Below are 25404 nucleotides of genomic sequence, written 5' to 3'. Positions count from 1 at the left end.
ACGTCCCAATGTCTTTTCATATCTACATGAAACCGTTGGGAGACTTGTCAGGGGGGATGCAATAAGGTGTCATCAATATATGGATGACACTCTCCTTTTCATCAAATGTACGTGAAGCAGTAGCTATCTTAAACTAGTGTTTAAACTCAGTAATTGGCTGAATAAGGGCCAATAAACTGAAACTCAATCCAGACAAGACAGAGATTCTGTTAGTGGGTGGTTCATCTGTCCAGTTAAGGTACTTTGGCATTCAACTTGCTCTAAATGGGGGTTGCACTTCTCCAGAAGGAGCAAGTTTGTAGTCTGGGGATGCCTCCTACATCCAGCTCTGTCACTTGAGGTCCAAGTAACCTCAGTGGCACAAGGTACCTTTTTATCTGTTTCAGCTGATATATCAGCTATGATCCTTGGTGGACAGAGATAGCCTGGCTACATGCCCAGGTAACCTCCTACCTGGATTATTGTGATGCATTAGTATATATGCAGAGCTAACTCTGAAGGCAGTTTGGAAACTACAGTTAGGGCAGAACAGAGCAGCGAGGCTGCTTACTGGGGCCATAGCTAGACCTAAGGTTTATCCCTGGATCGTCCAGGGGTCGAACCTGTTCATCTAGGTGACACACAGGGGATCCAGTGCTCAGGCAGTGGTGAACCCTGGATGATCCCAGGATAAACCTTAGGTCTAGCTGTGGCCTGGGACTGGCCATATTGAGCCTATTACTCCAGTGCTGCCTGAGCTACATGGGTTTCCAGGCCTGGTCCCAGCTGTTGATGCTGACCTTTAGAGCCCTAAATGGCTCAGACCCAAGTCTACCTGAAGGGTTCACTTTCTCCTACATGTTCCTGACCAACGGTTAAGATAATCTTCGGAGGCCATCGCCCCCAATGATGAAACAGTTAAGCTCCCAGGGAAACAGCCTTTTCTGTAGTGGCCCCCCATCTGTGGAATGCCCCTCCCAGAGAGATCTGCCTGGTGTCTTCATTGTATGCATTCAGAGGCCAGGCTAAGAACTTCCTCCTTTGGTAGGAATTTGATATTTGATTTGCTCTCTTTATTACCAGTTTTACTACTGGCTCTTTAATATATTTTTAATGTTTTAATAATTATTTTTATTGTTGTGTTTATTGTTTTGGTTGTTATTTTATTGTTTTGGAGATTTTTTAAAAAAGATTGTATACCACCAGTTAGGCAGTATATAATTTAAATAAATAAATAAATGTCCGTTCAGAAAGGTTTCTGGATTATGTCCCCAAACGCCCAGTGTCAGAATGTTCATTTCAAAATTTGGTAAAAGAAAACTGGCTGAACTTGTTTCAGAAGTTGTTGCCCTGTGTAACGCAGGCAGGAAATTCCACAATCTGTTACCTGCACTAACCGTCTCAGGATCAGCTTGCAGTGAATTGTGAACTTTTCAGAAAAGGGTTTTGGTATTTGAATGTGTAGTTATGCTTTCCCTGAATTATTTTAGCTTACTAGAAGCTGTCAGATTCAATTATTTTTAATTGTGCTGAACATTTAATATTTTATTTTGGTTTAAGTGTTTTACTGCAGCCGGTGTTGTGTGCTTATTTTACACTTGTTCGTTGTTTTAATTCATTGTTAGCTGCTTTGAGCTCTATCTGAGGAAAAGTGGGCTATAATTTTTTAAATAAATAATAAATAAACTCCATCTATTTCTTTACATAGAGAATGCTTTGAATTTAGCTTAGGATAGCCACATTTTACATTTATTAAAATCAATGGGATAATTGAGTCATGACTAATTTCATTCTCATTAATTTTAAGGGGACGAAGGTAGGATGCTTCCAGCCAGAGGGTCCTTAGCACTAACAAGGGTTACAAGTGGAAGATGATGTCACTAGAAGTACTCCCACCAACCTGCCCCACAGTAAACTTCCATGGATGAGGCAGGATGGCTGCACAATAAAAGCCTCATCTGGAAGCACCTACAATACTTCTGAGCATTTAGAGAGGGAGGCACCATATCCAGACAGGAGAAGACAAGGTAATTCTAGCTTCCAGGGGAGAATCATAGAATAGCAGAGTTGGAAGGGGCCTATAAGGCCATCGAGTCCAACCCCCTGCTCAGTCCAGGAATCCACCCTAAAGCATCCCTGACAGGTGGTTGTCCAGCTGCCTCTTGAAGGCCTCTAGTGTGGGAAAGCCCACAACCTCCCTAGGTCATGGGTTCTATTGTTGTACTGCTCTAACAGTCAGGAAGATTTTCCTGATGTCCAGCCAAAATCTGGCTTCCTGAAACTTGAAACCCATTATTGAAACTTCCTGAAACCCATTATTCCGTGTCCTGTGCTCTGGGATGATCGAGAAGAAATCCTGGCCCTCCTCTGTGTGACAACCTTTTAAGGATTTCAAGAGTGCTATCATGTCTCCCCTCAATCTTCTCTTCTCCAGGCTAAACATGCCCAGTTCTTTCAGTCTCTCTTCATAGGGTTTTGTTTCCAGACCCCTGATCATCCTCGTTGCCCTCCTCTGAACACGGTCCAGCTTCTCTGCATCCTTCTTGAAGTGTGGTGCACAAAACTGGATGCAATACTCAAGATGAAGCCTAACCACGGCCGAATAGAGAGGAACCAGTACCTCATGCAACTTGGAAGCTATACATTTGCTTTTTTTGCAGCCATATCACATTGTTGGCTCGTATTCAGCTTGTGATCTACAACAATTCCAAAATTCTTCTCATTTGTAGTATTGCTGAGCCAAGTATCTCCCATCTTTTAACTATTCATTTGGTTTCTTTTTTCTAGATGTAGAACTTGGCATTTATCCCTATTAAATGTTATTCTGTTGTTTTCAGCCCAGCACTTTTAGTTCTTCTAGTCTCTATCTACCCCATCAATATCACTTTGAAGTTTTTTTCTGCCATCCAGGACATTAGCTATCCCAACCAATTTTGTGTCATCTGCAAATATGATAAGCGTTCCCTGAACCTCCTTGTCAAAATCATTAATAAAAATGTTGAAGAGCACTGGGCCCAGGACCTGAGCCCTGCGGCACCCCACTCATTACCTCTCCCCAGTTTGAGATGTTTCCTTTGATAAGCACTCTTTGAGTCTGATTCTGTAGCCAACTGTGAATCCACCTAATAATTGTTCCATTTAGCCCACTTTTAGCTAGTTTGTTAATCAGAATATCATGGGGAACTTTGTCAAAAGCTTTGCTGAAGTCAAGATATATGACACCCACAGCATTCCCACGGTCCACAGGGGAGCTTACCCGATCAAAAAATGAGATCAGTTTAGTCTGACAGGATTTGTTCCTGACAAATCAATGTTGGCTTCTAGTAATCTCTGCATTGTTTTCAAGGTGTTTACAGGTTGACTTCTTTATAATCTGCTCCAAATTTTTCCCAGGGATGGATGTCAGACTGACTGGTCTGTAGTTCCCAGGTTCCTCCTTTTTGCCCTTTTTGAAGATAGGGACAACGTTATCCCTCCTCCAGTCATCCGACACCTCACCCGTCTCCCATGATTTCACAAAGATAATAGACAGTGGTTCTGAGGGTTCTTCTGCTAGATCCTTCATTACTCTAGGATGCAGTTCAGTGGGACCTGAAGATTTGAACTCGTTCAAAGACATTAGGTGTTCCTTGACCATTTGTTTATCAATCTCAAACTGCAATCCTGCCCCCTCAGCTTGTGCTTTACTTTTTCCAGGGGGGTCATAGACCTGCTTCTGGGAAAAGACTGAGCCAAAGTAGGAATTGAGCACTTCAGCCTTTTCTTTGTTATCAGTTATCGTTTTTGTCATCCTCATTAAGCAGTTGAACCACTAATTCTTTTCTCTGTCTTTTACTATGCACATACCTGAAGAAAGCTTTGTTGCTTTCAGCATTCCACACTATCCTCAGCTTATTCTCAGCTTCAGCCTTATGTCATTCTTGCACTTCTGTGCTACCTGTCTGTACTCTTCTTTTGTAGCCTGGCCTTTCTTCCACTTCCTATAGGTATACTTTTTTGTTTTTAGGTCATCTCTAAGCTTTTTGTGGAGCCACATTGGTTTCTTCTGTTGTCGTCTATTTTTTTCCTTGTTGGAATTGTTTGTAATTGTGCCTTTAAAATTTCCTTTTTTAAATTCTCCCACCCATCCTGGACTCCTTTTCTCATTAGGCTCACTTGCCATGGGACCTTACTGATCATAGTTCTGGGTTGACTAATATCAGCTTTCCTAAAATCCAGAGTATGTGTATGGCTACACTCAGCTTTTGCTTCCTTTATAATCAGGTATGACATGGTCACGTCCCCCAGAGTTCCCCTAACTGCCACTTAATCCACTAAGTCTTCCCTATTGGTCAATATCAAGTCAAGGATAGCTGATCCTCTAGTTCCTTCCTCCACTTTCTGTAAGAGAAAATTATCACCCACACGTCAGGAATTTCTTGGAAGGGCCGCTTTTGGCAGTATTTGTCTCCCAACAGATATCGGGGTAATTGAAGTCCCCCATCACTACTACATCGCACTTCCTTGAAACACTGGCAATTTGCTTCTCAAAATTTTCATCCTTTTCTTCTCCTTGATTGGGTGGTCGGTAGTAAACTCCGATTATTATGCTCCTTTTATTCCTTGCCCCATTTATTTTAATGCAGATGCTCTCGATGGGGCTACCAGGCACATCCTTCTGTATTTCTGTGCAGGCATAGGAGGGTTGCTGTGCGTTATAACCTAAAGATCTGGGTTTTCAGCTTGAGGGGTTCTATTAGATCCAGCCTTACAGAGAGTTGTCCAAGAGACACATCTGACTTCATTCCTACATTGTTGTGAACACTATTTTTAGGTGCTATTGGAGCTGTTCTCTGTGTTATGGTGCATGTTATGGTTCATCCATTGTTGCCTTGAAGTTTATGTCTCCTGTCCCTGTAGGATTCAGTTTAAAGCTTTCCTGATGAAGTTCTTTATGCTGTAGCCAGAAACATTTTTCCAGCCCTTGTGAGGTGCAACCCGTCCCTTGCCAGCAGTCCATTTTCCAAATAACACAGCCCATGGTCCCAGAATCCAAATCTCTCATGTCCACACCACCTTTGTAGCCAATCATTCACCCAGATTCTTCTTCTTTCCCTTTCTAATCCTCTTCTTGGAACTGGGAGGATGGATGAGAAAACTATCTGGGACCCAAAGTTCTTGAGTTTCTGTCTCAGAGCTTCAAAGTCTGACATGATTTCTTCATAGTTCCGCTTGGCAATATCATTTATTCCCACATGGATGAGAAGAAAAGGGTATGTGTCAGTGGGCTTTATGAACTTTAGTAACCCTCCAGTCACATCTCTAATCTGTGCTCCAGGGAGACAGCACACCTGGCGAGTCCATGGGTCTTCACGATACACTTGGGTTGAAAGACTCCCATGCAGCAGGGAGTCTTTCACAACGACTACTCTTCTCTTCTTCTTGGTCGACTGACCTTCTGCCTCTTGTTCACTGTTGCACAGGGTCCTCTGTAATTCTTCCTCTGCAGGCTGTTCTCCAGTCTCATCTTCCAGTAGCTGAAAGCGGTTGCTTAACTCTAATTGTTCCACCGGTGCAGAATGTCTTCTAGTTCTTCTGCTCCTAAGTGTCACTCTTTTCCAGGGAGTTTCCTCTTTATTGGCTTTCCTCACCTCAGCATTCTCCACTTCTGCTTCAGCTTGCTGTTGCTCTTCAATCTCTTGAGCTTCTTGTTGCTGTTGCAGTTCCACAGTTAGGTCTAAGAATTCCTCGCCTTTCCTTATTCTTTGGAGGGTGGAAACTCGCCACTCAAGTCCTCTGAGTTTTTCTTCCAATAGTGCAACCAGCTTGCACTTGTTGCAGGTATACACTATGTTGTTCTCAGGCAGGAACAAGAACATTGGAACACTTTGCAGATCACCACCACTAGAGACTCCTTTCCATCCAAATTCTCTATTTCTGTTTTGTCTCTTCCTTTCCGATTGTATTGGAATTGTCTGTGCTTTGTCTTGTCCTCTCTGAAGGTACACAACAAAGTCCCCTACTATATGAGTGTGACTTAAGAGATGAAAAATTTGTTAAGGACCTCCCCCTTGACCTCCATGGTCGAACTACCCCTGACAAACTCCTGTTTGCTTGCCCTCTTTGCTTGCTCTAATCGCTCTCTCTCTGGGAGCTGGCTTTCTTTTGTAGCTCTTAATCCAGCTGGGGCAGCTCCTCTTCTCTGCTTCTGCTCAGCTTGGAGTCAGGAATCAGAATGCTGTGAGGAATATAGCTCTTTGAGGTCCTCTTCTAAAAAAACATGATGCATATTCAAGTACAAGAATAGTTGCACATAATTACTATGTCCAAAACTTTATGTGATACATAAAGAGATCCATGATCAGTTCACCAGATGTCTCTTTTAAAGCTTAAAAACTCTGATTATGTGTGTGTGTGTGTGTGTGTGTGTGTGCACGTGCATGCATGTGCGTGCGTCTGGCTGTATGTGTTCTAAACCGCCCAGAGAGCTTCGGCTATGGGGCGGTATATAAATGCAATAAATAAATAAACTGCAATTATGAAAAGAACAAGAATTACTTTTAAGAAATAACTCTAAATTGTAGTTAAAATCTCATTATGGAAGGTAAATGTCTGCATCCCAGTCAACTGAAGACTGACTATAGTGAACCTCATTACTTCAAAAAAAGAACATAAGAACATAAGAAATGCCCTGATGCTGGATCAGACCAAGGGTCCATCTAGTCCAGCACTCTGCTCACACAGAGGCCAACCAGCTGTCGACCAGGGAATCACAAGCAGGCCATGGTACAGCAGAATAATTTGTGCATGCCTAAAGGCGAGCCTTCAGAACTTCTGATATTGCCTTCCTTCATAAGCTGTATGGAGCCCACCAGCAATGTATTGTGCTGTATTGGGGGCCAGACACCCCCCCATTTTGCAATTTTAGATAGGCAGCAAGAGCACTAGGCTTATCAAGTGTTGGTGAGTTGCCATGGCTGCATCAAGAACTAATGAAAAGATTCAAGAGTTGCAATATACATACAAGTGTAAATAAATGTTAATCCTGAAAGCAACAATTCAATTTCCTGCTGATTTTCTATTAAACTCAGTTTTTCGTACTTTCAGCATTTCTGGAGATTGCACACCACCCTCCCTGAACACTCACCTCAGTGCTTGGTCCAGACTCATTCCAGTGAATTCAAAGAACTTGAGATATTCCCCTGCTACCATCTTACTAAAATCATTACTGAAAAGGAGACAAGAAACATTTTTAAAAGTATATCATAAGAGAAGGAGAAAAACTTGGGAGAGGAATTCAGAGGGGACATCATGAATGCAAGAGCAAGGAAACAGGAAGGCAAGAAGAAAGGCAGAATATATATATCAGGCCAGCAAAGGGCACCTACAGTCTTTGATGAAGGATTTCTGTTCACCCACCCACCCTTCATGCCTTAATCTCTAGTGAGATAGTTATTCTCCTGTGGCAATATGCATTAGGAGTAAAGGCATATGTAGTTAGTGTGCATATTTTCCCCTCAGGCTAGAGAAAAGCAACGTAGGCCATCCCCTGGGTATAAGCTATGTGGGCCACACGGAAAGCACTGTCATCCCAAGAGGGTCTGATAAAGGCAAGCCAGCCAAGAGGTTTACTCAGTATTCTGGAGTGAAGTCTGTGTCCTATCTGCTGGTCCTCCAGTAAACCGTCTTCTCAGGATAGTTCTGTGTGAGTGTAGCAGGCTGCTGAATCCCCTTAGGGAATGAATAGAGTTCTGGGTGAACAGTCTTTTCTCCTAATACCCACACGTACTTCTTCCCCAGGTGGCGGGCTACATCTGCTTTTTTGAAACCATCCAGGTTGTAGAGCCTCTTTGCCAGGCGCCTTGCAGCCTCCAGATCAGCCTTGTGCCCACTAGAGAGGGTATCCGTGCTGCCCAGGGCTAATTGCTCCATGCTGTCCAGTTCAGAATCCGAGTCAGAGACCAATTGACTAAGAGGATGCTCACTAAAAGAAAAACATAGAAGCTGTCATATAAGTCTTGCAAACCAGTGACCTTTTGTCCTGCGGCCCTTCGCCGAAGGTACTTCTAGACAGAGGGAGAGAGTTGGAGGTGGGGTAAGTGTCTGGTGTGCTGATCAGGGACTGGCAGTTTTTGTGCTGTTCACCTTTACTTCAAATGGCAAACCAGATGCTAAAAGGACCAGCATGGACAGCACCATCCAAGGTAATAAGAAATCCCTCTGCTAATTGATGCTTTGATGTACTTTGGTGAATGATCTGGACCTCCATCTGGGCTTAGAACTTTAAAAATTGTCATTTTAAATGTTTAAATGTTTTAATATAACACCTGCTCTGGTCCGCTTGCACTGGCTGCCTGTATATTTCCGAGCCCAATTCAAGGTGCTGGTTTTGACCTATAAAGTCTTACACAGCTTGGGACAATACCTGAAGGAACGCCTCTCCCGACGTGAATATACCCGGTCACTACGTTCAACATCTAAGGTCCTCCTCCGAGAGAGGCTCGGAGTGTGGCAACGAGGGATAGGGCCTTTTCGGTGGTGGCCCCCAGACTGTGGAATGATCTCCCTGATGAGGCTCGCCTGGCGCCAACACTGCTATCTTTCCGGCGCCAGGTTAAGACTTTCCTCTTTGCCCAGGCATATGGCGGCACATCCTAATTGCCCACATGTTTAGTTTTTAAATCGGTTTTTAATGTTTTATGTGGGTATGTTCTGTGTTTTAGAGTTTTAAATTTTGTACACTTGTTTTTACCTCAATTTTAGAATTTCTGTAAACCGCCCAGAGAGCCTTGGCTATGGGAGCGGTATATAAGTTTAATAAATAAATAAATAAATAAATAATAATATTGGAATATGTTTAATATACTTTTAACTTTTGTATATCGCTATAGGTTTTTAATGTATATGTTTTAAATTTTGTAATGCTGCCTTGAGGCCCAGCAAAAGGCGGGATATAAATATAATAATAGTAATAATAATAATAATAATAATAATAATAATAATTTCCTCTGCCATTTCCAGTTTTGTGCTCCTGTGCTAAACACACTACTTTCACACAACCAAAAATATCCAGAAAATAGCAGAGTCATTATGTATGTTTCCCATTAAACAAGAAAAGACATGGCTCCAACTGGAAATAATAGACAAATTAACTAGTTCAGAAGGCAGGAAGTGGAAAATCCCTGTTGAGTCCTAGGCCCACCTCTCTAGAGGACAGGCCTGAAACCCCCAAACCTGAGACTTTTGCACCTTTTCTGAATCTGCTCTGTACCTTCTTTATTTAACATATTTTTAAATACTGGTTTTTGAGGTGAACTTTACTCAAGATGGTGTACAAGATTATATTATACAACAATAAAATATAGAATACAAGTTATCTACCACCGCAGCATAAAACTTTTCTTAAAATAACTGACAGTTAAATCTCCAATTCATGAAATAAAGATCAGCATCCATTCATTTAAAGGCTGACTGGAACATCCAGGAATTAAGGCACATTTATAGCCAGGGAATGAGCCACATGTACATCCTACAGTGTGGCATTCATCAAGTTGGGCCATTACGGAAAAGGCCCTGTCTCTTGTACCCACCAATATAATAGATCTCACCAGCAGTCATAGAATCATAGAATAGCAGAGTTGGAAGGGACCTACAAGGCCATCGAGTCCAACCCCCTGCTCAATGGAGGAATCCACCCTAAAGCATCCCTGACAGATGCTTGTATAAGTAGGGACCACTGGCAACAAGTGCATCTGGTACAGAATCGGCTTTACATTCTCTGAGCAAGTGACTGGATGGCTGAATCGTATAGGATGAAACAGGACTAATTTACCGGATTCCTGTCATAACAAGAACGCAACGTCTTTTGCAGATCAAAAAAAGTATATGACCCCAACAAGGAGTTTATTCCATTGGTGGTATAGGAATTCTGCTATATGTAAATGTAATTTGTTATGCTTCTGATATATAACCTTGAAGAGACCTGGCTATTCTGCTTTAAACACTTTCTGCTTTAAACACTTTTGCAACTTGTCTTTAAGAATTTGTATTGGGTGTAATAATTTATATGGTCTTTTGTTAAGTGTTTAACTGTACTCAGTGTATGCAGTTGGGTGCTCTTTGGGCTCTGTTCATTTTCGTATTTTTCCAATTGCAACCCATTTTTCTGTTTTTAAAGGCAGCCACACATACAACATGATACAGCAGTCTAGACTGGATAATCCAGGCATGAATGACTGTAGCATCAGGCTATCAATGGCTACTAACCCTGATGGTTATGTGCTACCTCCAGTATCTGAGGCAGTAAGCTTATGTGCACCAGTTGCTGGGGAACATGGATGAGAGGGTGCTATTGCACCACGTCCTGCTTTGTTGGTACTGATTCGACAGCTGGTTGGCCACTGTGTGAACAGAGTGCTGGACTAGATGAACCCTTGGTCTGATCCAGCATGGCACTTCTTAGATTCTTAGCAAGGTCCACATTCTTCACATAGGGACATACCTGACAAATCAGCCAAAGCTGATAAAAGGCACCCCTGGTAAGAGAATGCCCTTGCACTTTCGTAGATAACTTCAAGTCCAAGAGACCACCCCCAACCTGTGCATTTAGCCTTCAGGGGAAATGCAACCCCATCCAATACTGGTCTCACACCTCCATCCATCTCAGCATTTTTCCATACCCACAGTACTCTATCTTAGCTAGATTAGGCTTAGCTGATGTTTGCTGTCTTCCATCCCAAACTGGTCCCCAGACACTTCAGCCTCCCTGGGAGTAGCTGGAGGAAGCAAGAGGTAGAACTACCTGTCACTTTAGGGAAACCTTCAAATGACATCTCTCAGTGGCTTCATGTAGATATTAAAAACCATGACCACAAGATAGAACCCTGGTACATCCCAAAGGTCAATACAGTAATGCAGACACTAACTATGGGGGCAAAGCAGGAGTACCCCAGAATTGCCTACTTGCATGCCTCAAGAAAGGACTGGAGCCATTGTAACACCATGCCCCCAGTCCTATTATGTTAGGCAATCCAGAAGGATATCATGGTTGATGGTTCTGAAGGACACTGAGAAGTCCCAAACAACAAAAGATAAAAAGCCCAGAAACCATCTTGGAAGGAATCCAAACACTCAGTGTCATCTGCACAAGCTGAAACATATCCAAACCATCATGTGGCACTCAAATCAGAATAAATGTGAGCAATTTTGTCTGCAAAATATGATGGAAATCAGCCCAGCAAGCCTTTAAGAAAGCTTTCTTCTCTGCACACATTGCATCTGCAAATTCGTGTCCAGCAGAACTGTTCAGGGTGGTGAGGGGTCTAATTCAGACACCTTCCCCCCTGAACCTGGTTTTAGAGCCTTCGGTAGTTTACTGTGGTGCATTTAATGATCATTTCACAGATAAAATCTCTCAGATGAGAGCCAATTTAGATGCCGTCATTATAACAGAAGCAGACAATGAAGTGTCCAGCAACTCCACGAGTAGGATCACAATGGATCAGTTTCAGTTGGTGAGTACTGAGGACGTGGACAAGCTACTTGGACAAGTAGGGAGGACAACTTGCCCTCTTGATTCCTGTCCTTCTTGGCTGATCACCCAGAGAGGAGATGCAGTTAGACTACAATTACAACAAATTATTAATGCATCTCTCAGGGAAGGGAGTTTTCCACCATGTTTGGAAGAAGTGGTGGTATGGCTGCTTCTAAAAAAGCCCTCTTTGGACCCCCTGGACCTTAATAATTGCAGACCAGCATCAAATCTTCCATTTTTGGGCAAAGTGATCGAGAGGGCAGTTGCCTTCCAACTCCAAGCAGTCTTGGATGATACAATTTTTTTAGACCCATTTCAAACTGGCTTCCGAGTGGGATAACAACCCACTAACTAACTAACCCACTAACTAACCCACTAACTAACAACCGAGTGGGTTGTTAGTTTTTCCCTACCCTGTGCCTGCTTACCCTTCCCTGTACCTGTTGGCATTCTCTTCCCCTCCTTATTGTTTTACTATGATTTTATTAGATTGTAAGCCTATGCGGCAGAGTCTTGCTATTTACTGTTTTACTCTGTACAGCACCATGTACATTGATGGTGCTATATAAATAAATAATAATAATAATAATAATAATAATAATATGGAGTTGAGACAGCTATGGTCTTGTTAGAGCTTCAGCTATGGGGTGGTATATAAATGTAACAAATAAATAAATAAATAAATTGATGATCTCCGCATGAGTACTGACAGGGGGAGTGAGTCCCTGCTGGTACTTTTGAACTTCTCAGCGGCTTTCAATACCATCAACCACAGTATCCTTCTGGAACGCCTGAGGGGATTGGGAATCGTGGGAACTGTGCTCCGGTAGTTCCGGTCCTACCTCTCAGGTAGGTTCCAGATGGTGATCACTCCACTGGCTGCCAATTAGTTTCTGGGTCAAGTACAAAGTGTTGGTCATTACCTTTAAAGCCCTCCATGGTTTGGGTCCAGGTTACCTGTGGGATCGCCTTCTCCCGTACAATCTGCCCTGCACACTCAGGTCCTCTGGTGAGAACTTACTTCAGTCAGCCAAAACTAGGCTGACAACTGTTACCCAGAAGACCTTTTCTTCTGTTGCCCCCAAACTGTGGAATGGCCTGCTGGAGGAGATTTGTCAACTTAACTCTCTCTCTGAATTTAAGACAGTTTTAAATACTCTCTTCCAGCAGGTCTACCCAGATGAATTTTTAAGACGTGTTGATTTTTATTTTGATGTTGTATTGGTTTTATATGCTCTTTTAATTAATTTTATGTATTTGATTTATATTGTGTTGTTGTACTAACATTGTTCCCCACCTTGATCCAAAGGGAGAGGTGGGTAAGAAATAATAAATTATTATTATTAGATTCCATCTGATCTCCTGATCCTACAGAGAACAGGCTTTCACAACTCAAAAGAACAATAATCACAGAGAATTAAGATATCTTAACCACCATTACCACCACAGAGTAAGCCCTAATGTTTTCTCACCTGTGTTTTTTTGCTAGCTATGCTCTAGTTGTGAACCTAACCATTTCATAGCTGTTTGCTCCTCAGAATATCAAGGTTCAAACAGAGATCTACAACTGGCCAGGGACACTTGAGACTGAACATACCAGTGGCCCCTAGGTCATCTCCCCATTCCAAGCAAAGACCAGGGCCTCAGCAGAACCACCGGCTAAAATAGTAGGAAGCTACTCAAGCAGGAGTTTAAGTCAAGAGTTAGGAAACATATTATGATCAGGAGGGGATAGATAGATGCTTAGTATTCTCAATGACTCAAATTTGGGACCCAGGTAATAACAGGATTATTTAAATGTGTATCTGCAAGGAAAGTTCCCTTATGTTCTGTTTCCTTTGTTGGGTAAATTTAAAATTTATCCACAGATGAATGACCAGTATCCCCAGGTCTAAAGTCGTTTTATCTGGCCTTTCATAGCAACCCAACCAAATTCTGATTAAGTTATCATAATAAGTTTTCTGAAAAAATGTTTTTAGATGCTTAAAGACACCATAGCAAAAAATTATGTCAAGTATATTCGGAGACATTATTATTAAGATTTTTACAAGCAGCACTGAGATTTCGCTTAACACTGGGAAGCAGGAAGCAGGCAGAGGAAGCCCGTGCTCGGCCCTGAGGCCCTTCTCTTTTCATAGAATCATAGAATAGCAGAGTTGGAAGGGGCCTACAAGGCCATCGAGCCCACCCCCTGCTCAATGCAGGAATCCACCCTAAAGCATACTTGACAGATGGTTGTCCAGCTGCCTCTTGAATGCATGTAGTGTTGGAGAGCCCACAACCTCCCTAGGTAACTGGTTCCATTGTCGCACTGCTCTTACAGTCAGGAAGTTTTTCCTGATGTCCAACCGGAATCTGACTTCCTGTAACTTGAGCCTGTTATTCCATGTCCTGCACTCTGGGAGGATCAAGAAGAGATCCTGGCCATCCTCTGTGTGACAACCTTTTAAGTATTTGAAGAGTGCTATCATGTCTCCCCTCAATCCTCTCTTCTCCAGGCTAAACATGCTCAGTTCTTTCAGTCTCTCTTCATAGGGCTTTGTTTCCAGACCCCTGATCATCCTGGTTGCCCTCCTCTGAACACGCTCCAGCTTGTCTGCGTCCTTCTTGAATTGTGGAGCCCAGAACTGGACGCAATACTCTAGATGAGGCCTAACCAGGGCCGAATAGAGAGGAACCAGTACCTCACCTCATGCCTTCTTCCTCCTCCCCACCCCCCTTAGCTACAAGGCTGGTGCCTGCCGTCCTCCCCTAGCAAGGCTTCATGACCTAGAGAAAAAATATCACAACCTTAAGAGGGCACAAACCAGTATCACAAGAAGATATTCACAACAGTGCTAATATTTTCCCTTAGGACTCTGTTGAATTCTGACACATTAAGTCAGAGTTACTGTCTGGAGTGGGCAAATAGGTTGCCCAATGCTCCTACAAAAGCAGGAACAGTAGAGAAATTTTCACCATGAAAAATAACTAGAATGGAGCGTTTTCATAAAATTAATCATTTTCATTCATTCATTCTAACTGCCTTTTTCTGAGAATCTCAGAGGGTATTGCAATACCCTCTGAGATTCTCAGAAAAAGCCTTGGCACGCTGTGATAGAAGCATAATCCAGGGATTAACCTCTTCCATTTTGGATTTTGTAAATCTCACGTATTCTTCCTAAGAGATATTCTTGCTACCCTGGTGTAAGGAACTCTGCATACAAAGGGCTGCCTCCTGTGAGCGGAAGGGCTCTGCTTGTGTAAGGTCCCTCTGCCTGATTTTTGTGGATCCTCCTCCGTCACCCAAAACACCATCCAGCAGGATCTGACTCTTTGTGTAGAAGGGGGTTCGAGGGACTGATGTGGGAAGGATGGGGCAGGGAGGCCCACTTCTTCTATCAGCACACTTGATGCAACATAAAACTGGATCCAACCCCAACTATGCAGTCATATGTAAAGATCATGCAAAGGGATATTTTGCCATGATTTCTTATTTGGAAGCCATAGAAGCTTAGAGCAGTGGTTCCCAATTGGGAGACCGTGGACCCCAGGATGTCTGCATAACCCACCCAGGATGGCACCGTGGCACCATTCACCTATTAGATCTGCAAGGTCTGCATTTTAATAAAAGAAAATACGCCGTCTCCCGCGCTCTGTTTGCTTCGACGGTGACGTCATGCGTGAAAGCACCTGTGTGAATTAGCGACTAGCTTCAGAGATTAATTCCCTGAACCTAATCCTGAAAACTCATGGAGAATGAATCCTTTTGAATGTGGTGATGTACAACTAACAACTTTATCTGTGGAAGGGCAAGATGCACTTGTTGACGTGACTTGTGATGGTTCATTGAAATCATTTTTCAAAGAATATAGACTGGACCAATTCTGGGTGAAGGTTTTTCCTGATTATAAGAAGTTAGGTGAAAAAACTTTGAAACATCTAGCTCCCTTTTGTTCCACATATCTCTGTGAACAAACATTTTCAACATTTTGTTATATGAAGAACAAGCATAGAAATCGGCTCGATGTTGATCCAGATTTGAGATTAAAAGTAGGAAATATTGAACCGGATGTGGAAGGGATTGTTCGGGACAAAAAGAGGCATGATTTCTCCCATCACATTTAGGTTTAGTAGCTGCTAGACATGTCATAATTTGTTCAATTGTAAACTAGACATTAGTAAAATTAAATTCATCTTTATATTCCTAACTAAATCACGGTCATTTTTGCATGGTAATATGACAAATATCACAAATTTTATGGTCTGTTTTTTAGTATCCCTAAAATCCTTTGCTTATTAAAGGGCTACCCCTTATTTTCTCCAAAAAATTGCTTTGCACAGGTAACTACAATAGAGATAACAAACATTTCAAAAGTAGGGGGTCCATGGCTTGGCATTTGAAAAACAAGGAGTCCGCAGTACTTAGCTAATTGGGCTTAGAGTATTGCCTGGAAACCTTTGTTATGACATGTCCTGTATTAGCTGCCCAGGGATTCGTTTCTCCTTAGTCTACTAGGAACTGATTACTTGAAGTTGCTGCTTCAGGTAAATTGTCTAGCTGACTAAAATTAAAAAGTTTTTGCCAACTCTAGAACTTCAGAACACTGGATTTCCACTGATATTTAAAATTAGAAAACATACATGAGCAATAGCAACCAGGGGCTCTCTGTATTTTGAATCCTTTTAATCCATTTGAAATGAAATGTCAATGTAGTGCTATAGGAGCGGCCTTCCCCTCCCTGACGACAACCATCCCGTCCTCTGCAGCTAATTCTAATTTGAATTGCCACCACTGGATTCTTCCAAGTGTCCAGTATCTTGTACTTAGGAGGAAACAGTGTAGCTGATCTATCCCACTCCCCTTTTGCATTGTACACACCAATCAAAACATTGGTATGGAGAAATGCAAATTTCATTATGAGCAAAAGGAAAGGTTAATTCTGCGGTTTCCACCCCAGAGCCCCCAGGACCCCCTCTTCCTCTCCCTGAAAATTTTCCTCCCACTCCTCTATCAGTTACTCTCATTCAACTGCCATCTCCTGACCTGCTTAGAAATGGCTGCCAGACCCTCCTTGTTGCTAGGCAACCCCTCCTTACTTCTTCTTGTTGCCATAGCACCCACTGTTACGGAAGGCAGAAGCAGGGGAGAGCAGCTAGCACAAGCCAGTTCTGGTTACTAAACCATGTTTATTAATTTGCTGGCGAGATGCCCCTCAATATGATGAATTGTGTTTATTTTCTCCCACAGAACTTAATGAGAGCCACTAAGGTCCATGGGAGAAACCACAGCAGCTGCAACTGGGACACATATCATCGGGTCCAGTGTCAAGAGCAAGGCGGGCAGGCTTTGCCTCTGTGTAAGGAATCTTCCAGACTGCAGCTTGTTTTACTATACCTCATAGGGAACCAATGACGAGTGGGGAAAATTGAATGGGTTGCATCAGGGTCATAGTGGATGCAAACACAAAACCTGCCTCCCATCCCAGCAGTCTCTGGGAGCAGTGGTTTACTTCCTGCTATAGAAGTGAATAGCTACTGTTCAGTTCTATGGCAGAAAATAAAGCCACTCTAGAGGACAGGAGGTCCCAGCCATGATTGTGGCAGTGTGATCAATAAACACAATCCTAGCCATTGGGTGGGTAAGGTGGGCCTACGTTTGGGGCAAGGGAGGACCTTAACTCCTTCAACCACTATGGATTGGCTCCTTCCTCATCTCCATATACCCACCGCCCCATGCTCCTGCTTCTTTCCTTCCTAGGAATACAGGAGGCTGCCTTATACTAAGTCAGACCATTGGTCTATCGCTTAGCCCAGTATCATCGACTCTGATTTCAGGCAGGATTCCTTCTTATCCCTCCCTGGACAGCATCTACATGGCGCCGCTTTCACTACTGATCCCTCCCAAAATGCTCAGCATCACAGTTGCAAAGCAACAACCATTGTGATATATGGGTAGGACTGAATGTGGAATATCCTGCCCTAAAACTTCGCAGGATTGGTTACATGGCCACAACTTGCAACAAATAGTGACTAATGACGGGGCTCTGAAAGTTTCTCTCTCTCCCTGCTCAACTCCGTAGCAGTGAAAGGATGCCTCCGTGCACCTACGCAGCTTCGAATCAACAGGTGCCCAATCCTCTCTCAGCTGTGTTCCTTTGTAGCTGCAAAGCTTTGAATCACTCGCGTGCTTGTAAAGTGGAATGGAGGAGTTACTTCTGAGTAGCCATACACACATCCCACTCCGTGCTCCTCTCTCCCCTCTGTAGTGGGAGGGGCGCCCTTAAGCCTAATATTGTGAATGGCTGAGCAGCTGCTCTTACATCTCCTTTCTCTCCTTGCCCCCTGTAGACATGGATGTCTGAGGAAAAGTGGTGGGAGGGGAGGAAAGGAAGAGGAGAGAGATGTTTACAAAGCATGGATCCTTACTCCTCCTCCTACTAGCACTGCCCTGGCCCTGAAAGACTGAGAGCAGCAGCAGCAGCAGCAGCAACAACAACAACAACAACAACAACAATAATAGAAGAAGCCAGCTAGGTCCTTGCATTTTCTTCCCTTCCTGAGCTGTGGCAGGGAAGGAACAGACAAAGAGGGAGAGAGAGGTGTTTTGTTTACAAAGCACCAATCCTTCAATCCTTCACAAATCCTTCACCCATCCGTACTTCAGAGTTCCCCTCCTTTTGTTGTGAATATTAACAAAACCAAACAAAAAAATAAATTGTGAAAAAGGAAAACAACAACACAAAACATTACATATATAGGAATATCATCATTTTTTCCATCAGGAATACCATTCATTTTTTTAAAAGAGGGGAGAGTTATGCACAAGTTTCAAGAAAGGCAGACCATATTTCTCTGTACTTAGCCACTCGCAAGTCGCACCTGCCTGTATCCCACCCATTCAAATGTTGATGGCATTGTTAAGTCTGCAATCCATTGCATTATGGGAGGTGAGCATTTGTCCTTCCAATGTGATAATATAAGTCTTCTAGCTGTCGTAATTTTGCACTGACCACGTGTTAATGGTAGTATAGGAGGGTATGCACATCATTCCATATTAAAGATTGTTTCAGTACAAAGTTTATCCTTATTATAACCTCCTCCCAAAAGAAGGCAACTAATGGACATCGCCAAAACAAATGAATTAAAGAAGCATTAGGTGCATTACACCTCCAATAGTTATGTAAGGTAGACAGACCCTTATTGAAAAGGTGTTGTGGAGTCCAATAAACATGAAACAAGATTTTTTGCTGAATAAGATGTAGCCTAAGACCCATAGAAGCTTGAGATACAGATTCTAAGGCAACAATAAATTGATCAGGAAAAATAGGACACCGCAATTCTCTATTCCAATCCTGTCTTAAACCATGGGTATCATATTTATTTACTACTACCAAATGCTTATATATATGGGTTGTGGGTCATAGAATCATAGAGTTGGAAGGGGCCTATAAGGCCATCGAGTCCAACCCCTTGTTCAATGCAGGAACTCACATTAAAGCATCCCTGACAGATGGCAGTCCAGCTGCCTCTTGAATGCCTCTAGTGTGGGAGAGCCCACAACCTCCCTAGGTAATTGATTCCATTGTTGTACTGCTCTAACAGTCGGGAATTTTTTCCTGATGTCCAGCCGGAATCAGGCTTCCTGTAACTGGAGCCCGTTATTCTGTGTCCTGCGTTCTGGGATGATTGAGAAAAGATCCTGTCCCTCCTCTGTGTGCAACCTTTAAAATATTTGAAGAGTGCTGTCATGTCTCCCCTCAGTCTTCTCTTCTCAAGGCTAAACATGCCCAGTTCTTTCAGTCTCACCTCATAAGGCTTTGTTTTTCAACCCCCACCCACCAGCTTGTCTGCATCCTTCTTGAAGTGTGACAGAACTGAAAGCAATACTCAAGATGAGGCCTAACCAGTTGTAAATAGAGGGTAACCATACCTCATGTGATTTGGAAGCTATACTACTATTAACGCAGCCCAAAATAGCATTATTTTTTTTGCCACCACATCACACTGTTGGCTCATGTTCAGCTTCTTATCAACAACAATTCCAAGATCCTTTTCACTTATAGTATTGCAGAGCCAAGTATCCCCCATCTTGTTACTGTGCTTTTGGTTTCTTTTTCCTAGTTGTAGAACTTGGCATTTATCTCTATTAAATTTCATCTGTTTTTTCAGCCCAATGCTCCAGCCTATCAAGGTCACTTTGAAGTTTGTTTCTGTTTTCCAGGGAATTAGCTAGTCCACCCAATTTGGTGTCATCTGCAAATTTGATAAGCATTCCCTGAACCTCATTGTCCAGGTTATTAATAGAAGTGTGTTGTTCAGCTGCTATAAGTGTTTCTAACAATACTGGAGACTCTGAAGCTGTAAAAACGGCTGGACCAAACCTAGATTCCAGCAAGTGTTGCAACTGCAAGTATTGCCATTCAGCCTTAGTAGGTAGATTATATTTAGCATGTAAATCAGAAAATGACAAAAACTCATCATCTGGGTCTATTAATTGATCCAAAATAAAAATCATCTTATCCATCCATGTCCTCCACAAAAACACTTTCTTTCCAGTTCTCAAATTTGGATTTCTCCATAAAGTCAATTTTGCGTGAGAGAATGGATCAAACTGTAATTGACGTGATACTATACGGCACACCTTTCTAGCAGCCAAGATTGTAAGAGGGGTGTTATTCATTGTAATATGTCAAGAACTGAGTGCCATCTATTTGGGAAGAGGTTCTAACCATAAGGATTCCAAAACTCACCAAGATGGCAAATCAGAGCAAACTGGAAAAGACCAAAACTTAGTACAAGCCAATAGATATGCCCAATGGTACAAAGCACGGTCTGAAAAACCAAACCCACTTTCTTTAATTGGAAGTTGCATTCTTTTCAAAGATATTCAAGGTGAGGAAGAAGCCCAGAAGAATTTATGAAACAGAGCATTAAGTTGTTGGAAGTATTTGCCAGTTATAAATAAAGGAATCCTGTGTATAACATAGAGAATTCGAGGTACACTGTTCATCTTAAGTGTGTTGACTTCACCCCACAAACTCAACTTTAATGGTGCCCATCTATTTCTCATGCAATCTCACTAATCAGCTTATTCAAATTTATTTTAATCAATTGAGTTATATCTCTGGGAATGAGTATTCCAAGATAGGTAATAAAATCAGGGTACCATCGAAACTGACCATTAGCTAACACACTAGGAGATATGCTGTCTCCAATCAGCATCAATTAGGACTTTGACCGATTAACTGAATAACCGGACAAATCACTGAAAATATTAATCAATTTCATCAAAGCAGGAGCTTAGAAATAAACAGTAAAAGATCAGCAGCCTAAAGAATCATTTTAAATTCAAAGTCAGCATGTACAAACCTGTGAATACTACTATTCTGTCTAATTGTGTAAGATCGGGGTTCCAAACATAGATCAAATATCAATGGGGAAAGAGGACATCCTTGCCTAGTACCTCGTCCAAGCACAAAAAAGCCGACAACCATAACTCTTGCTCTTGCAGTCGAATATAAAATTCTAATCCACTTCAAAAATTCCAGTGGAACACCAAAATTACTCAATGTGGCAAGCATAAACTTCCAATGAATTTTGTTGAAGGCCTTCTCAGCATCCAAAGAGGCAAGGGCCGCCTGGTCAGTTCTTTCTCTATTTAAAGTTATCACATCCACAACTAATCTCAAGTTATTGGCCCCTTGCCTGTTTTTAATAAATCCCACTTGATCTGGTCTGACCAACACTGTAATGATTTGTTGCTGAATAAGCATGATTACCCGGTGCTCAATGAATATTTAAAGCAAGAGACAGTGACTGAGTCTACATTTCCAACAGAGTGTTATTTAATGAAAAGGGGCTAGCAAAGGAATTCTCCACAATCCTTTGTTCTCGTACTCACCATAGTGCCAAGTGAAGGCAATAACTTACTTCTGGGGAGACATGATTAGATACCTCTGCTCTCCCCAACCCCGCCTCACTCCTTGCGACTTTCCCTTCTGCCAGTCAGTGCCCAAAATATGCCTACCACCGTAAGCCACATTCACCCCACCAATGACAGACACACAGAGAACCATGGTGGCAGCGGGGCAAAGTTAAAATACACTGGAAAATAGCATTGCAAAAATGCACAACTTTGGGCTGGTTCCCACAATGTAGCTGCGAATTGCTGGCTACATCATCTAAACAAAGGTGCACAACTTCACAGCCATGATGGAGTAAATATCCCATATAGACAGCGCCCTGGAGTAGCTGGTGATTGAACCTAGGACCTTACGCATGCAAAGCAAATGCTTTACCACTGAGTTACAGCCCCTTTCCTTCGCCAACCTGTGGGCAGCCTAGGAGGCATCTTTCTCAATACATCGCCTAAGGCAGGGATGGAGGACCTCTGGTGCGTGCGTGCTGGGTGTGTGTGTGTGTCCCTTTCCAGCTTCCCTGCTTTATCTTTGATCTTACCTGTCTTATCTCTGATTGGAGATAAGGCAGTTTCTCTGCTCCTTCCCCCCACACTGTGGCCCTTTCTACACCTTTCTACACCGAAGGGGTAGGAAGGGGGGAGGATCCCGGACTTACCTGCTTCCGGGATCGTTCCTGGGTGTCTTAATGGAAGTGTGACATCCTGGAAGGGAAGAGGGATGTTGTGCCCATTGTGCTTGCCATTTTTTAAAACACACACACACACACACACACAGAGCACACTTGCGCTCCACCACAAGTAAGTAAAAACAACAACAACGAACCCCCACACCCCGATCTCCCTGGACACCCCCCGCCATGGCTCCTTCCCTCTGCTGACCCCTGCTACTTGTGGGGAGGAGGGAAGAACCCGGGATGGGCGCCCACACCGCCCATGGTTCTCGGGATCATCCCAGGACTGCAGGTAAAACTGGGATAACAGAGGTCTCAGTTATCCTGGGAAAATGAAGGGAATGTCCCTGCCTGCTCCCAGGATCCCCAGAGTGTCGTTAGAACACACAGGGGCGATCCAGGGGAAAAAGGCAGGTGTAGGCTTTTGGTGTTAATGGAAGTTTTAAAAAGACTACTTGCATGCCTTTAAACCTGCACCTCAATGCAAAAGTATAGATTTCAAGAATAAGGGGGAGACCTTTGTTTTGCTCCAAAATAAACAAATAGTCCTGGCACCTTAAAGATGAACAATTTTATTATGGCATAAACTTTTAGAGACTATGGACCATTTTTGCAACAGACTAATATGACTATTCTTCTACTAACACTCTCCCTTACCTTATATAGGTTTGTCTTACAGCCAAAATGCATGCATCATTAATAGCAATTTTAAACGGTGTTTAAAACCTGTCATGTACCTTTCTTTAAAAAAAGAAAGAAAGAAAAGCAGCAGCTGTGGATGGTGTGATGATCAGGACTATGACAAATAGCACTTGGAAAGGTTTTTTTCTTTTATTTTTGATAAGAGTCCAAGTCAAGTTTATTGTATTTAGCAACCAGCCATTTTACAGTTTCAGAGACGCGTTACATTCATTCACCCCTTGGCCTTTGCCAGCAAAAGAAATGTAGCAGTTCTAAAAGTTACATATTTATTAAAATCGTTCAATAAAAAGCACAGCTTTTCAAGGTATGACCTTCCTTTTATCTGAACCAGCAAAGGAAGGATATAATTTTTCCTAATGTCAGAGTAGACTTCACATTCTAAAATAAAGTGAGTGATGCCTTCTAAAATTAAAAGGTTGCAAGGACAGCCTCTGGCTTCCTTGGGGATACCCTGGAGGCTCCATACAGTCTGCCAAAGGGACAATATTTTAAATAAATTTAACCTTGCCCAGGAAAAGACTGTTCTCATCTTAATAGAGGATAAATCAACCAGATATTTCAGAAGGTTAAAGGGGCTGAATGCACATATAAAATTGCTGAACCCCCTCTTGGTCTACCGCCTTTAGGGTGATAGGATGCAGGTAAAGAGCTTCTTAGCCAGGTAAGCTGATTATCACTACACAGCCAGGTTTCTTGGGAAAGAAATATTTGAAAGTTAACATAGCTCAGAAATTTGTTATCTTCCAATTTGTTCCTCCAGCCGGCCAAGTTCCAAGAGAGGCAGCAAAGTACATTCTTCCCTTCTGCTTTCAGATGTCACTGTTCAGTCAAAATCTCAATCTCATCACCCCTCTTCTTCCCCATTTTGGAAGGGATGCAGATAGGTTTCTGCTGATGAATTTCAGTAGTAATACTTATGTTTCTTCTTTTTTCTTCACAGTTACCCAGCTCATGAGGTTCTAGTTTCCTTATTGCCAGCCAATTGGCAGAGATCTGAGATGCCTGGTTTGGGATAGGGCAGGTCATTGTTTTATTAGTTGTAGAAGTACTTTGAACTAAGTCTCTTTCATGATTTTATGAAATAAGTGCTTTTTTGGAGTTCCCTATCAATGATGAAAGTCCTTATGTGGATTCCTAAGGCAAATGAGCATCTCTCATAAAGATGTTAATCTATCAATTATCTCTTCCTGTGACTGGATTAGAAGGGCAGAGAAGGAACCCAGGAGGTCTTTTTCTTCTGGAACAAGATGGACTCTAGTCTTATCAGTATGGAAGTGATTGCTGCATCAGGCTTCATGGCATTAAATTATTGTGCTGGTCATTCTTGTGCAAATCAGCCAGAGTAATAAGGTTTCATTGTTTTCTGATCAGAGGAATGAGGATTTTATTCTCAAAAGTTCTCAGCACCCAGAGATCCAACCTTGCAAGTCTGGCCCTTCTGTCATAAATTTTCTTAGTAGTCTACCAACTCCCAAAGCTCACCATGAAACTTACATGATGTTAATAATAATAAAAATACTCTATAACTTGTATTTCTTTAGTACTGAGAACCTGGGGGGTTACTGTATCTATCACCTGTAAAAAATGAATTTTCCATTGAAACTGAGGCCTTAGCTAGACCTAAGGTTTATCCCGGGATCGTCCCTGCCTGCTCCCGGGATATCCTGTGTGTCATTTACATGAACAAGGATGACCCCGGGACAAACCTGGGATAAACCTTAGGTTTAGCTAAGGCCTGATTTTCCGTATATAGAGAAACACTGCAAGGAGAAGATTAAATCAGCCTCCATCAGTGCTGTAGTCCCAATGCATTTTGGAGCTAAGAAAGGGGTGTGGCAGTCCTAAACAAACTATTTAAAAATGCTACCAAATGCTAGTATGTAGTTTGGCCCAGATTGTTTTGATGGTCAGCAGAAGGAAGATAAGGCACAATACTATTATGCACACTTAGGGCTTCATCACACCAGGCTAAAATCCCGCATCCTTTCTGGGGCATTTTTCTTCCAGTTTCTTTACAGGTTTATGATGTCCTTTAGACAATGTGCATGTGATTTGAATTTAAAAATTCCTTTCTCAGCAATGCTCCATATGTTTAATGAAATGATGCCATCTAGTAGCTGTATTATAGTGCAACAGCAGAATTACACACTGCAGATATGCTGCATTAACTTTTATTTCAGTTTATCTTTAATCTTTTTAAAAGACAGATAAAGCTCAAAAATGCAGGAGATGCTCTGGAAGTTAACAACTTCATGTAAAGGACCAGCCAACTTCCATAAGCGGCCAATCATGAGCATGCAATGAAATACTTCTGTAGAAATGCTCTTACTGAAGTATGTTGTGATCTAGAAATTGTCTTTGGCAATAGCTAAAAAGTGAATATTCTAGATAAAACCTAAATGTCTAACATGTTGGTCCAAAACCTCAGATAATAACTGCACAGCAAACAGTGTTATCTCAGCTGCTATTTCCCCCCACCAGCTGTATTTTGTCCACCCCTGTTCCTGTATTTGTTGAATAACCATATTTATTGGTGAAGATATTTGGGGCCCAGATAGTTTTCTCATCCAACCTTCTGGTATTTAAAAGAGGAATTTAAAAGGGGAAGAAAAATTCTCAGGGTGAATAACTGGCTATAA

General features: G+C 42.3%; 1 protein-coding gene across 1 annotated transcript in view; it reads right to left on the bottom strand.

Annotated features, from left to right (window-relative positions):
* PSD (pleckstrin and Sec7 domain containing) overlaps positions 1-25404 on the bottom strand; it is a 127090-nt gene that overhangs the window by 76464 nt on the left and 25222 nt on the right. Inside the window, exons 5-6 of the mRNA XM_063133212.1 lie at positions 7742-7942; positions 7106-7186 (exon numbers count right to left, since the gene is read on the bottom strand). Coding sequence (XP_062989282.1) covers positions 7106-7186; positions 7742-7942 — 282 coding nt within the window. The remainder of the gene's footprint in view (positions 1-7105; positions 7187-7741; positions 7943-25404) is intronic.

Source organism: Elgaria multicarinata, chromosome 8 (assembly GCF_023053635.1).
Source record: "Elgaria multicarinata webbii isolate HBS135686 ecotype San Diego chromosome 8, rElgMul1.1.pri, whole genome shotgun sequence".
In the NCBI taxonomy this organism is placed as follows: domain Eukaryota; kingdom Metazoa; phylum Chordata; class Lepidosauria; order Squamata; family Anguidae; genus Elgaria; species Elgaria multicarinata.
Note: the sequence above shows the minus strand (reverse complement) of the source record. Positions and strands in the feature narration are given on the sequence as shown.